General features: G+C 41.0%; 1 protein-coding gene across 6 annotated transcripts in view; it reads right to left on the reverse strand.

Moving 5' to 3' along the window:
- Positions 1–10,305: 10,305 nt before the first annotated feature.
- LOC132391342 (transmembrane protein 182-like) overlaps positions 10,306–17,022 on the reverse strand; it is an 84,779-nt gene continuing 78,062 nt past the window's right edge. For all 6 annotated transcript variants that reach the window (XM_059964401.1, XM_059964396.1, XM_059964398.1 and 3 more), the window contains 2 exons: positions 14,472–14,618; positions 10,306–12,575 (listed from right to left, as the gene is read on the reverse strand). In XM_059964401.1, the coding sequence (XP_059820384.1) occupies positions 12,340–12,575; positions 14,472–14,618 (383 nt within the window). In that variant the 3' untranslated portion in view covers positions 10,306–12,339. The remainder of the gene's footprint in view (positions 12,576–14,471; positions 14,619–17,022) is intronic.

Raw genomic sequence — 17,022 nt, forward strand, 5'->3', positions numbered from 1 at the left:
GTAGATGGGATTTTTGGTTAGCAGGGACTAGTTAGATTTGAGGACCAGTTTCCATGACTTTATAACTATAAAATGTTACTTAAGCAAAGAGGTAACAGCAATGTTGACTGAAGCGATCCTCCCAGTCTAAGAGATGAAATTACACACACAATTGGAATGCTTGATTAGTAGGAATTACGCTTTTGTTCATTTGAATGGTTTTTTTTTACTTCAATAAGCAAGTAACACACACAAAAGCATTCTGTCTGAGTCAATAGATAGAGAGCCAAATGTAGTTTGCATCAACCCCCCAGATTAAGATAACTGTGCTCTGCCTCTGAACTCAGTGATGAATCCAGTGTTGGAATGGAGCTGAAGTTTGGCAACAGCTGATATTCAACCTCCTCACTACAATGCACAGATGCAGAAATCAGGGACAGGGTGATCTAGGATGAAGGATTCACTGAAAACTCCCAGCAGAACTGCCAGAGTCAGAAGGTCTGATATTGGAGGGCATGCATTAAAGTAGAACCTTTCAAATGAAGTTAAATAACAGTGATTTCTCAATATATTCCAAGCATGCCCACTAGAGGGTGCTGTTGTATATTTTTCACAGCAGTGCGGGTGGGGGGGGGGGGGTGGTTCTGGTCATTTGTTGGGTTGGATTCCACTTAGTTCATAAAAACTTGTAGATCCCTCATGCTCCATGCTTCATTACTGGGGCTGTGAATTGGAACTATGTGGTACCAATGTGGTAAATAGTCCTCAAGCTGCAGATCTTGAAGAGCTACAGTATCTCCAAACCACAAAGGTGGCCTTTTCTCAGCTCATTACTGATTTTAAAAGTCTCTAGTGATAATAAAAACTCAAAATCATTAAAAAAGATGTAAATAAATGAACAAGTAATAAACATACTTTAAAATACCTTTAATCGTTAGAAAGAATTTAAAATAATAACATTAAATATTAAAGCCAGGGACTTGCTTATTGACGCAAACACGAGGAAATCTGCAGATGCTGGAAATTCAAGCAATATACACAAAATGCTAGTGGAACACAGCAGGCCAGGCAGCATCTATGGGAAGAAGTACAGTACATCTATAGGAAGAAGACGTTTTGGGCTGAGACCCTTCATCAGGTCTAACCGAAAGAAGAGATAGTAAGTGATTTGAAAGTGGGAGAGGGAGGGGGAGATCCGAAATGATAGGAGAAACAGGAGGGGGTGGGATGAAGCCAAGAGCTGGAAAGGCGATTGGCAAAAGGGATACAAGGCTGGAGAAGGGAGAGTATCATGGGACGGGAGGCCTAGGGAGAAAGAAAGGGGGAGGGGAGGAACAGAGGAAGACGGTGAGCAGGCAAGGAGTGATTGTGAGAGGGACAGAGAGAGAAAAAAAGAGAGGAAAATAAGGGCAAAAAATAATAAAGAAAGAAATAAATACATACATACATAAATAGATGAATAGATAGATAGATAGATAAATAAATAAATAAATCAGGGGTATGGTAAGAAGGGGAGGAGGGGCATTAATGGAAGTTAGAGAAATCAGTGTTCAGGACATCAGGTTGGAGGCTACCCAGCCGGTATATAAGATGTTGTTCCTCCAACCTGAGTGTGGCTTCATCTTGACAGTTGAGGAGGCCATGGATTGACATATCTGAATGGGAATGGGACATGGAATTAAAATGTGTGGCCACTGGAAGATCCCAATTTCTCTTGCGGACAGAGCATAGGAGTTCAGTGAAACGTCTCCCAGTCTGTGTTGGGTCTCACCAATATATAGAAGGCCGCACCCGGAGCACCGGACGGAGTATATCAACTCCAATGGGATCCCACCACCAGGCACATCTTTTCCTACCCCCCTTTCTGCTTTCTGCAGGGATCGCTCCCTACGCGACTCCCTTGTCCATTCGTCTCCCCATCCCTGCCCACTGATCTCCTTCCTGGCACTTGTCCTTGTAAGCAGAAGAAGTGCTACACCTGCCCTTACACTTCCTCCAAATAAGAAGGTGGGGGGTGGGAGGGGAAAGTTCAATCTGAAGGTGATGGCTGAGACTAAGTGAGGGGGAAGGTGGGCGGGTTGGAGGAGGAGGGGAATGAACTGCAGACAGAATGTCAGTAGATGAAGCTATTGACAGACATGTTTGTACGGGAATGGGAAGATCAACTGAAATGTACTGCAGAAAAAGTCTACATCAGTAACATTGCCCAACTCTTTATCTGTTGCATTAATGACTACATTGATGCTGCTTTCTACACTCATGCATCATCTTTGCCTCCAATTGCCACCCTGACCTCAAATTTACTTGGTTTCTCTCTGGTATCTTTCTCTCCTTTCTCAATCCCTCTGTCTTCATCTCCGGAGGGAGACTATCTACTGACATCCTTTACAACCTGCTGCCTGTCACAGCTATCTTGACACTGCCTCAGCCAAACCTGTCACTTGTAAAAATGCAGTTCCCTTCACTCAGTTCCTCTATGTCTACTGCATCTATTCTCAGGATGCGGTTTCCATTCTAGAACATCTGAGATGTCTTCTTTTTGAAAAACACAGGGTTCGCCTTCCACCATTATCAATGCTGCCATCACCTGCATTTCCTCCATTTCTTGCACAGCAGACTTCAACCCATCCTCTTTCCATCATAACGGAGATAGGGGTTATCTTCTTACCTACCACCCCACTAGCCTCCATATCCAGGGCATGATTTGCCATGACTTCTGTCCATCTCCAATGGGACTCTACCACTACGTACATCTTTTCCTCCAAGCTTGTTTTCTCCAGTCCCCCACTGAGAATGTGAAGAGGGGAAGGGGTACGTGTAGAAGGGGTGGGTGAAGGGCAAGTGTAGCAAAATATGTAGACAGGACCAGGGAGAGGATACGTCATTGGGTAAGTGTAGGAGGACAGTGAAGAGGTAGCTAAAATAAGATGCCAGACAGCATGTGGCAACCACAAAGATGAGGAACCTTGCGACCACAAGACAACGTGTTCAGAAAAGTATTTTGAGCTATATACATATTTTGAGTGTTTTGCTTGTGTCCATACCCATTGCAAGTATTACGCTTGGTCCATGCTTATTCCGAGCATTTTGCCCTATTGCCTGCCAGCTTGTGCTTCTTCCCCTCCCCCACCTTCTTACTTTGGTTTCTTTCCAGTCATGATTATGGACCTTGGCCTGAAACATCAACTCCATCAATTTTACAGAATACTCTGGAATAGAAAAAGTTACGACTAGTTGTGTAAACCATATTTGGATCTACATTACTGCTAAAAATGTTAATTTAGTCAAAGACTGAGTCATTCTCAAAATATCCCTGGTGTTTCTTTGATATTTTGCCACAAGACTGGATGTAAAGGAAGGCTCGGCTGAAGAAAATTAAGGCAAGTAAGAAGAACCTGGAAGTTCCTAGAATACAATTTTGTATAATAGATTGGACCCATCTATAAATTAGTGTGACTTTATTCAGAAATAATGTTGGAAATAAACTCCACTGCTGGTCTCCACTAGCTCTCGGCCAACTGGTTAGTTTAGTGATCTGTGCTGGCCCATATCCCTGGATAGTGGGCATTGTGAATATTGGTTCCTCAGGTATCTGTGGGTCACCCCTCGGTCCTGATCCCACAGGGAGCCGAGGAGGAGGTGTTTGCTGTCAAGAGACAAATTGGGTGGATAAATCCCCAGGGCCTGAAAGAGATTTCCTTTAGACCCTGGAGGAGTCAAGTGCAGAAGCTGTAGAGGAGATATTTAAATCATCATTAGCAACCATAAGACCATAAGATGTAGGAGCTGAATGAGGTCATTTGTCACATTGAGTGTCCTCCACCATTTCATTGTTGCTGATCCAATTTTCCTCTCAGCCCCAATTTCCTGCCTTCCCCACATAGTCCTTCATCTCCTAACCAATCCAAAATCTATCAACCTCTGCCTTATATTTCCATAAAGACTTGACCTCTACAGCTGCCTGTGGCAAAGAATTCCACAGATTCTCCACTGACTGGCTAAGGAATTTCCTCCTCAGCTCTGTTCTAAAAGAACACCCCTTTATTCTGAGGCTGTGTCCTCTGGTCTTAGACTCTTCCACCATCCTCTCCACATCCACTCCATCAAGATCTTTCACCATTTGATAGGTTTCAATGTCAGCCCTCGTTCTTCTAAATTCTGGCGAATAGAGGCCTAGAGCCAACAAATGCTCTTCCTCTGACAATCCATTCAATCCTGAATCTCCTTCAGGCCTCTCCAGTTTCAGCACATCCTTTATAAGATAAGGGGCTCAAACCTGATGACAATACTCCAAATGAGGCCTCACCAGTGCTTAAAAAATTTTCAACATTATGTCCTTGATTTTATATTCTAGGCCTATTGAAATTAATGCTAACATTCCATTTGCCCTCCTCACAGATTCAACCTACAAATGAACATTTAGGGCATCCTGCACAAGGACTCTCAAGCCCCTTGGCATCTCAGTTTTTGTATTTCTCTGCATTTAGAAACTAGGAAACCCTTTAATTTCTCTACCAATGTGTGGATGACCATGTAGTTTTAGACACTGTATTCCATTTGCCATTTCTTTGCTCATTCTCCTAATCTGTCTAAGTCCTTCTGTAGCCTCTAGTTCCTCAAAGATACCTGCCCCTCCAGCATTTCAGACTGACTGAAACTTTGCAACAAAGTCATCAATTCCATCATCCAAATCATTGACATATAATGTAAAATGAATTGGTGCAAACACAGACCCCTGTGGAACACTGCTAGTCACCGGCAGCCAGTCAGAAAAGGCTCCCTATATTCCCACTCTGTGCCTCCTGTCAATCAGCCACCACATTATCCATGCTAGAATCTTTCTTGTAATACCCGGGGCTCGTGACCTGTTATATAGTCTCATGTGTGGTATCCTGTCAAAGGCCTTCTGCAAATCCAAGTGCACTACATCAACTGATTCTCCTTTGTCTATCCTACTTTTCACATCTTCTTCATCGAATTCCAGCAGATTTGACAGGCAAGATTTCCCTTGTGGAAACCTTCCTGACTATGGCCTACTTTATCATGTGCCTCCAAGTATCTTTGAGAACTCTTCATTAATAATCGACTCCAACATCTTCTCAACCATTGAGATCAGGCTAACTGGCCTATAGTTTTATTTCTTCTGCCTGTCTCCCTTCTTGAAGAGTGGAATGATGTTTGTAATTTTCCGGTCTTCTGAAACCATTCCAGTGTCTATTGATTGTTGAAAGATCATTACTAAAGTCTCCACGATCTCTGCAGTGACCTGTTTCAGAACTTGGGGGTGTACACCATCTGGTGCAGGTGACTTATCTACCTTCAGACCTTCCAGTTTCCCAAGAACCTTCTCTCTAGTTATGGTAACTTCATACACTTCATGCTCCCCAACACTTGGAACTAGTGTCTAGCGACATATTACTAGTGTCTTCCACAGTGAAGATTGATACAAAATAATTATTCAGTTCATCTGCTATTGTGTTGTCCCCCATTTCTATCTCTCCAGCATTGTTTTCCTGCAGTCTAATATCCATTCTCACCTCTCTTTTACATTTTATGTATCTGAAGTAACTTTTGGTATTATCTTTAATATTACTAGCTAACTTACTTTTGTATTCCATCTTTACCTTCTTAATGATTTTTTTTTGTTGCTGTCTGTTGATTTTTAAAAACTTCCCAGTCCTCTAACTTTCCACTAATCTTTGGTCTATTATGTGCCCTTTCTTTGGTTTTTATGTTGGCTTTGACTTTTCTTATTAGCCATGATTATGTCATCTTTCCTTTAGAATACTTCTTTCTCTTTTAGATGCATATACCTTGTGACTTCCAAATTGTCTCCAGAAATTCTAGCCATTGCTGCTCTGCCATCACCCCTGCCAGTGTTCTTTTCCAATCAACTCTGGACAACTCATCTTTCATGAGCTCCATAATTCCCTTTAGTCTGCTGTAATACTGATACATGTGACAGTAACTGGAAAGATACCGGAGGATTGGAGGACAACTAATATACTTCTATTGTTTAAGAAAGGCTTTAATATATAAACCGTGAAATTATAGACCAATAATCCTGACATCAGTAGTGGGAGAGTTGTTGGAAGATATTCTAAGGGACTGGATGTATGAGTATTTGGATAGATATGGACTGACTAGAGAGAGTTAGCATGGCCTTCTGCATGGTAGATGGTGTTTAACCAACAACTCAGCAGCAGTGCTATTCCTGGCTCATCCCTTGTGCTCACATTTGGACCTCCAGTAACCCAACATCAGAAGGAGTATGCAGGACAATCAGTTGAATCAAATTGAGGGATGCTTCACTCCTGGGCAGGCACTCCTGGTGAGAGTCTACAGAGATGATCAAAAATGGGTACTTGGATAAATTAAGGACAGTACTGGACCATTCTGCTACACAGTGGAGATTGTCTCTGATGTCATCTGGAGATGGCACGTCAATCAATGGAGGAGAATAGAGTTAATTGTTTGAGAAAAAAGGGATCCTTTCTGTCAGAACCACTTCCTGCAGTCCCAGAGCCAACTCCTACAACCACCATGGAGGAGGTCCCAGAATCTTAGATTATTTTACAGCCACAAGTGAAATAATTTTTCACAGCCAAGCAGAGTGACAGCATTGTCAGGAAAGAAATTATTCAACAAGAGTAAGAAGTACTCCACAGCAATTAAATATTTAGCTCTAAATAAGATAATTGATAACTTACTATGCTGTAGATATTGATATTGCAGCTGTATTATATAGTATACTCATATTTATATAAGTTGAGATGTATTCTATATAGTGTTGGAGTTTTTAGCTAAGCAGGGAGGAGTGTTGTGTATTTAATATTTAAGTAATATTTGAGTATTATTATAAGTGTATTGTTTAATTAGGCATTCTTTGTTGTAGGATTGCTGCCTTGCAGTTGCAATGACTCAGATTCACTTCTGACCCTTGTTGCTGTTTGTGTGGAGTCTGCAGGTTCTCCCTGTGATTGTATGGTTTCCCTTTGGATGCTCCAGTTTCTTTCTATATCCCAAAGGCATGCAGGTTGGTAGGTTACATTCCCACTGTAAATTTTCCTCAGTGTGGGTAGGTAGTAGGAAAATCGGGAGAGGGCTAAAGATGTTCATGTGAAAGAGAATATGTTAGAATGAAATGTAAGAGGGAATAAGACTGTTGGCTTTGTTTTGATAGGAGCTGGCATAGTTTAGGTGAATGATATAATCTGGGAGAATTCACTAGTTGGTTTGTTCGAATGAGTTGCCAGTGGACAACTGGAAGAAAAGAGCATAACGGACGAAGGAATTCATGTAGTCAAGAATTATTAATTCAGATAGGCATGTTGGTAATAGCCTGTTTCTATGCTGTTCAAGTCTATCATTAAATGGTTGAAAAAATGAGTGGCAAATTAGCTTAAAATATGGGCAAATATTAGAGCAAAATTTAAGAAAATATTTAAAAGCACAGTATTTACAACAACTTGGATGAATTGATAACTAAATTAGAACAAAGAAGCTATGATCTAGTCATTATTGTGACTGGGCGGCGGTGTTAGCTGTGAGGAGGATGCTAAGAGGATGCAGGGTGACTTGGATAGGTTCGGTAAGTGGGCAAATTCATGGCAGATGCAATTTAATGTGGATAAATGTGAGGTTATCCACTTTGGTTGCAAGAACAGGAAAACAGATTATTATCTGAATGGTGGCCGATTAGGAAAAGGGGAGATGCAACCAGACCTGGGTGTCATTGTACACCAGTCATTGAAGGTGGGCATGCAGGTACAGCAGGCAGTGAAAAAGACAAATGGTATGTTGGCATTCATAGCAAAAGGATTTGAGTACAGGAGCAGGGAGGTTCTACTGCAGTTGTACAAGGCCTTGGTGAGACCACACCTAGAATATTGTGCACAGTTTTGGTCCCTAATCTGAGGAAAGACATTCTTGCCATAGAGCAAGTACAGAGAAGGTTCACCAGATTGATTCCTGGGATGGCAGGACTTTCATGTGAAGAAAGACTGGATCTACTAGGCTTATACTCACTGGAATTTAGAAGATTGAGGGGGGATCTTACTAAAACGTATAAAATTCTAAAGGGACTGAACAGGCTAGATGCAGGAAGATTGTTTCCGACGTTGGGGAAGTCCAGAACGAGGGATCACAGTTTAAGGATAAAGGGGAAGATTTTTTGGACCGAGATGAGGAAAAAGTTCTTCACACAGAGAGTGGTGAATCTGTGGAATTCTCTGCCACAGGAAACAGTTGAGGCCGGTTCATTGGCTATATTTAAGAGGAAGTTAGATATGGCCCTTGTGGCTAAAGGGATCAGGGTGGATGGAAATAAATCAGGTACAGGGTTCTGAGTTGGATGATCAGCCATGATCATACTGAATGGAAGTGCAGGCTTGAAGGGCCGAATGGCCTACTCCTGCACCTATTTTCTATGTTTCTATGAAAGGTGGTGACATAGTAACCAAAACTGGGAGCTGAATGTTCCAGAGCTTTTGGTACTTTGGATGGTTGGCAAAAATGATGAATTGCAATTAATTGTTGGAACCAGCAGAGTAGTGAGATGTGGCTGATCATCATTACAGAATTACATCAGCCTATGTGAATGAATCTAATAACAGCAAAGAGAAGAAAACATTGAAGTGAGTTATTTATGGGCACCAAACAATAGTTGCAATATTAGAGCCCACAAAATCAGGAAATCAGGAAGTATGAACTAGGGATAATGCAGTGTTTATTTTCAATTTAGTGCTGTGGGGAGAGTTGATGTCCTTTCTATCATCAATATCCATGGTTGTTCTGTATTTAATGGCTATCTGGAGAAGATAAATATCAGAGTTGTATTGTACATGTGTACTTTGACAATAAAATGAACCTTTGAACCTTTGAATTTATTCAACGTAAAGACAGGACAGTTTAAATTTTGGTAACATAGTGGGATGTTTGGGAATGGTTTTCCAGATTAATATGTTGAGAAACAACTAGGAAAATGCATTTTAGATCTAGTGTTGCATAATGAGAATTGATTAATAACAGACAGACAGACATACTTTATTGATCCCGAGGGAAATTGGGTTTTGTTACAGCCGTGCCAACCAAGAATAGTGTAGAAATATAGCAACATAACACCATAAATAATTAAATAATAATAAGTTAATCATGCCAAGTGGAAATAAGTCCAGGACCAGCCTATTGGTTCAGGGTGTCCGACACTCTGAGGGAGGAGCTGTAAAGTTTGATGGCCACAGGCAGGAATGACTTCCTATGACGCTCAGTGTTACATCTCAGTGGAATGAGTCTCTGGCTGAATGTACTCCTGAGCCTAACCAATATGTTATGGAGTGGATGGGAGTTATTGTCCAAGATGACATGCAACTTCAAACTAGAATAGAACATGGCTCTTTTGGCAAAACTTTCCCATTGTTCTCTGCAGTTACAGTTTGCATCATAACAAAGTCAGTTATAATACAATGTTACCTGAAACAAATTTATATTAAACAACATATCTGAATCTTAAAAGTACTCCCAGGAGATGTAAAGGAAGATTTAATAGGTAATGGAATATAAAAGGGGTAAGTTGCTTGGCGAGGGGCAAAGAGTGGCTGAGTTTGGAGAGTGTAGGGATGGAAAGAAAAGAGAGTTTTGAAAAGCACCTCAGTGTGTTGAGGTGTTTGGGTTGAGTGAGGGAGTTCTAACAATGAGAATAACTGGATACCTCATCAAAAGACATCCAAAGCAACAGACTGAATGCACTGTCGGGACTTATGAATGCATCCGAGAAAATAAGTTGAATTATGTGCACTATGTAGTTGTAGTCTTCATTGTGAAATGCATTAGGAGCTCCATTTTTATTATTTTATAATACAAAAAAACACTTTGCAGTAAATTGTTAAATTGATGATTATCATATCGTAAAAGAATCAAAGTCACATTCAGGATTTCATAGGATGTATTTTTCTGAAGCAATGATTTAACATAGAACAGTACAGCATAGGAACAGGCTTTTCAGCCCACAATGTAGTGCTGAACCAATTAAATGAGTAATCAAATAACTAACTAAATGAATCTCTTCTGACTACACAATGTCCATATCCTTCAATTTTCCTCACATTCACGTGCCAATCTACATCTCTCTTAAAAGTCTCTAATGCATCAGCCTCTACCACCACCCAGACAGCATATTCCAGACACCCATGGTGAAAAAAACTTGCCCCTCACAGCTCTTTTAAAATGACCCCCTCTCACCTTAAATACATGCCCTCTGAAATTCAACATTTCAGATGTTGGGAAAAGACATTGTCTGTCTAGTGTGTGTGTGTGTGTGTGTGTGTGTGTGTGTGTGTGTGTGTGTGTGTGTGTGTGTGTGTGTGTGTGTGTGTGTGTGTGTGTGTGTGTGTGTGTGTGTGTGTGTGTGTGTGTGTTGTGTGTGTGTGTGTGTGTGTGTGTGTGTGTGTGTGTGTGTGTGGACGCCCTTCGCCCTTAACTCCTGGTGGAGTCGTCGGGGTGCCGTCAGGACAAGCTTTTTTGCACCGATCTTTTTCGTGATTGCTCATTGTACAGCGTGTCTTGGGCATCTGAAACCTGGTGGAGCCCATCCCTCTCTAGGTTGTTTTTATGAGGTCGAGTTGCTAGCTCGACACTCAACCCAGGCACAGATAGAGAGCGTGCAAGGGAGCCAGCCGGATTCAAACTCTTGAACCCTCACCCCAAAGTCCAGTGCTGATGCCACTATGCCACTGCCTGTGCCTCTCATAATCTTATAAACCTTTATCAGGTCTCCCCCCCAGTCTCTGGCACTCTGGAGAAAACAGCCCTCGTTATAGCACATGCCCTTTAATCCAAGCAAGATCATGATATACCTCTTCTGCATTCTCTCCAAATCCTTGACATCTTTCCTATAATGGTGCGACTAGAACTATATGCAATTCTCCAGATGCTGCCTAACTAATATTTTATAACACCTCAGGGAAACTTCCTGCCTTTTGAACTCAGTGCTGTGACTAATAAAGGCAAGCATGCCATATGACTTCTTAACCTCCCTATCAAGCTGTGCAGCCATTTCCAGGGAGCTATGAACTTGAACCCAAAGATCCCTCTGTTCATCAACACTGCTAAGGGTCTTGTTCTTAACAGTGTACTGCCTGGTTATATTTCACCTACCAAGGAGCAACACTTCACATTTGGCTGGGCTAAACTCCATCTGCCATTTCTCTGCCCATATTTGCAACTGATCCATATCCCTCTGTATTCCTTTCCAAACTTCTGTCGACACCACCAGAAATCTTTGAATCATCTGCAGAATTACTATGTTAGATGTTTATAATTACAAATACAATTAAAGCTAAATCTTAAATTTATTATTTAAGTTTGATTCATAATTTTCCATTATAACACTATTATAGAGTAGCATTTTGCCTGAGCATATCCATGCATACAACTTAGATTATTAGGTAAGTTTAATATCATGTTTGTATTAATTGTTGAACCTCTAATTTCTATGAAAAATTCAATATATTGGCTAATCACAGAATAGTGACCATAATGACAATGTGAAAGATGAACTATGGGTCAGTGGAATGGAACTATATCATGCTACAGAGAGAACATATGTGCTGACCATACATATAACATGATTGGATTAGTTAAAGAGTGTCCAGATAGATTTTGACATTGATAAAGCAAATAAAAATACCTTAAGTGTACTTCTGGAATATGAAGTATAACAAAACGTGTGAAATACATTAAAGTATCAAAGATAAAGCCTTGAACTGCCTGCTTCTTTGCATCGGCATTTTGTACAGTGGTATAAGTAGTAGCCAAAAATGCTTGAAGTCAAAGGAGCGGATCTTCAATCAACAGCAATGCACATCAATAGGAAACCAAAGAGGGTTTGTCATCTGAGACTAGTAACAGCTCAGTTTTAAACTAACTGATGATTGTAACAGAAAATTAGTTTGAAATTACCTTGTGGTTTTGATTATTTAAAAGCAACATTCTTTTCGAAATTTGTTACAAACCCTTTGTAGAGTCCCTTATCAATTTATAAATCAAATTGCCACTATAAGAAACAGTGTACCACTCTTTTCACATAGGAAAGTGCAACGTCAAAGTAGTATTTGCATATTGCCCAATCTTTTATATTTCTGAAATAACAGCAGTTTCTCAGAACGCAAACCTTTCATAAAAGATGAAAGGTTATGGCAGATTAGAAAATTCATAATGTAGAGATGCAGGTTAAAATTACCTCAGATTATAAATTGATTAATATAAGGGGTCTCCAAATTATAATGTCTCAACATTGCTATATTTTAATGTGTAGAATTATGATTTTTTAAATTATTTTTAGATAGTTGTTTACAAAAATGCTTAAATGAAGTTATTACTTTCCTTGCAATTCATACCTGCGATTTTAATGAAAAATAAGCCAGAAATTAAAGAGAACAATACTGCAAAAGGAGCTGCCATAAAAGACCAGCCATAATTTACACCAAAATTCAAGTTGGTTATAATGGAAGTGCAATTAGCAATGTCTCCCGCAATCATCTGAGATACCGCTGAAATCCAAATGGAGTACATGATAATTGACACGGTGAAAGACACACCTAAGTACAAAGGTGATAAAATGAACTCAGTTAAAACATTTTTAGTAAAACTTATATAAAATAAAATGTACATTAACTTGATTTAATAAAATAAACTTATACAAAATAAAACAGGCTGCATCACTGTCTGCTATGAGAGGACTATTGCACAGGATTGGAAGAGGCTGCAGCAGATTGTAAGTTTAGTCGGCTCCATCTTAGGTACTAGTCTACAAAGTACCCCAGACATCTTCAAGGAGTGGTGACTCAGAAAGGCAGTGTCCATTATTAAGGAACTCCAGCACCCACGACATGCCCTTCTATCACCGTTACCATCAGGTAGGAGATACAGAAGCCTGAAGGCACACACTCAGCGATTCAGGAACAGCTTCTTCCCCTCTGCCATCCAATTCCTAAATGGACATTGAACCCTTGAACACTACCTCAATTTTTTAATATGTATTATTTCTGTTTGTTGCACCATTGTATTCTATTCAATATACATATTCTATCATTGATTTACTTATCATCTTTTTTATTTTATATTATGTGTGGCATTGAACTGCTGCTGCTAAGTTAACAAATTTCATGACACAAGCCAATGATAATAAACCTGATTCTGATTCTGATGTTTCACTGTTTTTTCAAAGACTGAAATTTTTTCTGATAAATTTTAAGCAGCTAACTTTAATCTAGTTGATGTCTCTAGTAAATATCACTCTCATTATTGAAATGTAAAATATATATTTAATATCTAGTATTTGCCACATTATACATTAAACATTGGGAAGTTATTAATCACTTATAGTTATATAGTTTTCCAGCAGTATGTAAATACACACAGTGAGGCAAAAATTAAGAATTTAGGATAAAGAATAATGAACCTGTTCAGGCAAACTGAGGTAGAAACATGTGCATGTTCTGTAATTTTTCAGGATCTAATTAAGCAGACCAAACTACACTCTGAACCATGAGTTTTTGAATCAGCCCAAGTACCATATCAATACTTACGAAAAAATCAAAACAACTGCCTAAGTTGGAATTCTAATATAAAACATGCTAGGTGAAATGTCAATTGTTTTTCTTGCCACAGATATGATCTGACCTGACCTGTTCAGTATTTCCAATATTTTCGACAGTTATCATCAATGTCTAAAAATAAATGGAAGCACCATAGAAGAAGGAGTTTGGCTTTTAGCCTGGTCTGCATGTACTATCTTTCACTGCAGTCATCCCTAATTAATGAATTAACACAACATCCATTGTGCTTTTCTCAATACCTTTTCTCGCTACTGCCATCGAGGGTGAGGTACAGGAGCCTGAAGACACACACTCATGGTTTCTAGTAACAGCTTCTTCCCATCCGCTATCAGATTTCTGAATGGACAATGAACCCATGAACACTACCTCATTATTTCCTCTTCTCTTTTTGTACTACTTCTGTAATTTTATTTTTTATATATACATATTTCTGTAATTTATATATTTTTATTATGTATAGCAATGTACTGTTGCTGTAAAACAACGTATTTCATGACAGTGATATGCTGGTTCAGATTCTGATACTTTGTAAGACCTTACAGAGTTTCCTGTTTACCAATCTCAAAGTTAAGTTAAGCAATGTCATGAGATCAACTTCCAGTTTACAGGTCACTCACTGTTGCTTCTAAAGTTACCCAACAGATAAAAGTAGGAGCAGTGGGTATTTGGAAGACATTTATTGAGCTGGTTGATTCCTCTTCCTTTTCTTAAAATGGAAGTGGGAATAATGGAGGCAGGAATACAATTTGCCAGCCCATCCTGCTAAAATCTATTAAGTTATGTGGTGGAAATTCTTTTGCTGTTCCTGTCAGAAGTCCGGGCACAAATGTAGACAGTCATTCGAAGGCAAGGAATCTGATTGAACAAACCACTCACTTCTCAAACCAATAGCTCTGCTGCCTGGATCCATGGGGAGGAGCCACGGAGTCACCAAGCCCTTAGGAATCATTCGGTACAGAGTAACACCGGATACACACTCGTCCAAGTTTCTACACAGTCCCAAAAGGTGAAAGAGCAAAGTGGCTGAGGGAAGGAGAAACAGGCTCATAATGGAAGTCAGATAGCAGAGCAACAAATTAGCTGGAAGAGAATGTCCTAAACCATTCTCCCTTTGACCTGACTTCTCACCTCCAGCCTATTTTAAAAGGCAGGACTTCTTTTCAGCGCGGGCAGCGTCGAGCGGGCAGCAGAGTCCGTGGAAGCAGAGTCCTGGGCTTTGGCTAAGTGGGCTTCGGCGTAAGGGGACTTCGGTAAGCCTGTGTGATTGCTCGCTGTGGGGAAGAAGGTAAGGTCGCTAGGTGCTTTTTAGACTTATTCTATTAATTCAGTTCAGGTATGGGGGAGACAGTCAGAGCAGTGGTGTGCTCCGTATGCAGTATGTGGGAGGTCAGGGTCAACACAGTTGTCCCTGATGACCACACTTGCAAAAGGTGCGTCCAGCTGCAGCTCCTATCACCGAGTTAGGGAGTTGGAACAGGAGCTGGATGAACTACGGATCATTCGGGAGGCAGAGGCAGAGATAGATAGGAGTTATCAGGAGTTAGTCACACCAAAAAACCAAGAAGTAGGCAGATGGGTGACGGTCCAGAGAGGCAGGGGGAGCAGGAAGAGAGAGCAGAGCACCCCTGCGGCCATTCCCATTAACAATAAGTATACCGTACTGGATACTGTTGATGGGGATGACCTACCAGGAATGAGTTGTAGTGGTCCTGCCTCTGGCACAGAGGTTGAACCTCAACTAGAAAGGGGAGGAGGGAAGAGAAGAGAGCGATAGTTTTAGGGGATTCTATAGTTAGGGGGGCAGATAGGAGATTTTGTGGGGCAGATCGGGAGTCTCGGATGGTATGTTGCCTCCCTGGTGCCAGGGTCCAGGCCATCTCAGATCGGGTGCAGGCTATTCTTGAGAACGAGGGCATGAACTCAGATGTAGTGGTCCATGTAGGGACCAACGATGTAGGTAAGGTGAGTGAGGGGGTCCTGCTTAGAGAGTTCAGGGAGTTAGGAGTGAAGCTGAAAGGCAGGACCTCCAGGGTGACAATCTCGAGATTACTACCTGTGCTACGTGCGAGTGAGGCGAAGAATAGAATGATTATGCACATTAATACGAGGCTGAGAGCATGGTGCAGGAAGGAAGGGTTCAGGTTTTTGGATAATTGGTCTTTGTTCCAGGGACATTGGGATCTGTTTCGAATGGACGGTCTGCATCTGAACCGGAGGGGTACTAACATTCTTGCAGGAGTGTTTGCCAGTGCTGCTCGGGGGGGTTTAAACTAGATGTGCAGGGGGCAGGGATCCAGATCCAGAGGATTGGTTAGAAGGAGCATGGGGTTAAATGTGTAGAAGGTTTGGGTGATCGTAAGAAGGTCATCAAAATTCAAGGTGCAATTAGCCCGATGGAAGTTCAAGGAGCTGGGTTAGGTACAGTAGACAGTGTTTTAAGCAAAGAGAGGAGGAATGGGCTAAGAATTCTATACTTGAATGCGCGTAGTGTCAGAAATAAGACAGATGAGCTTGAAGCTCAGATGAAAATGGGGAACTACGATATTGTTGGGATAACGGAGACATGGCTGCAAGGGGATCAGGCCTGGGAATTGAGTGTACCAGGGTATACGTGCTATCGTAGAGACATAAATATGGGAAGAGGGGGTGGGGTGGCCCTGTTGGTGAGGAATGAGATTCAGTCCTTAGCAAGAGGTGACTTGGGAACAGGGGAAGTAGAGTCTGTGTGGATTGAGCTGAGGAACAGTAAGGGTAAAAAGACCCTAATGGGTGTTGTGTACAGGCCCCCAAACAGTAGAGTGGATATTGGGTACAAGTTGATTAGGGAGTTAACATTGGCATGTGCTAAAGGTAATGCAGTTGTTATGGGAGATTTCAACATGCAGGTGAACTGGGAGAATCAGGTAGGTGCTGGACCCCAGGATAGGGAGTTTGTGGAATGTCTAAGGGATGTATTTTTGGAACAGCTTGTGCTTGAGCCAACCAGGAACTAGGCTATTTTGGACTTGGTGATGTGTAATGAACAGGAATTGATAAGCGATCTTGAAGTAAAGGAGCCATTAGGAAGTAGTGATCATAACATGATAAGTTTTTATCTACAATTTGAGAGGGATAAGGGCAGATCAGAGGTGTCAGTGTTGCAATTAAATAAAGGAGACTACGGAGCCATGAGGGAAGAGCTGGCCAAAGTTAAATGGGCGGATGCCCTGGCAGGAAAGACAGTGGATCAGCAGTGGCAGATATTCTTGGGCATAATACAAAAGATGCAAAAGCAGTTCATTCCAATGAGAAGGAAGGATTCAAAGAGGGGAAAGGGGCCACAGTGGTTGACAAAGGAAGTCAGAGATTGTATAGCATTAAAAAAAAAGAAGTATGACAGGGCTAAGATGAGTGGGAATACAGATGATTGGGAAAGTTTTAAGGAACA

The sequence above is a fragment of the Hypanus sabinus genome, chromosome 3 (genome assembly GCF_030144855.1).
Source record: "Hypanus sabinus isolate sHypSab1 chromosome 3, sHypSab1.hap1, whole genome shotgun sequence".
NCBI lineage: Eukaryota > Metazoa > Chordata > Chondrichthyes > Myliobatiformes > Dasyatidae > Hypanus > Hypanus sabinus.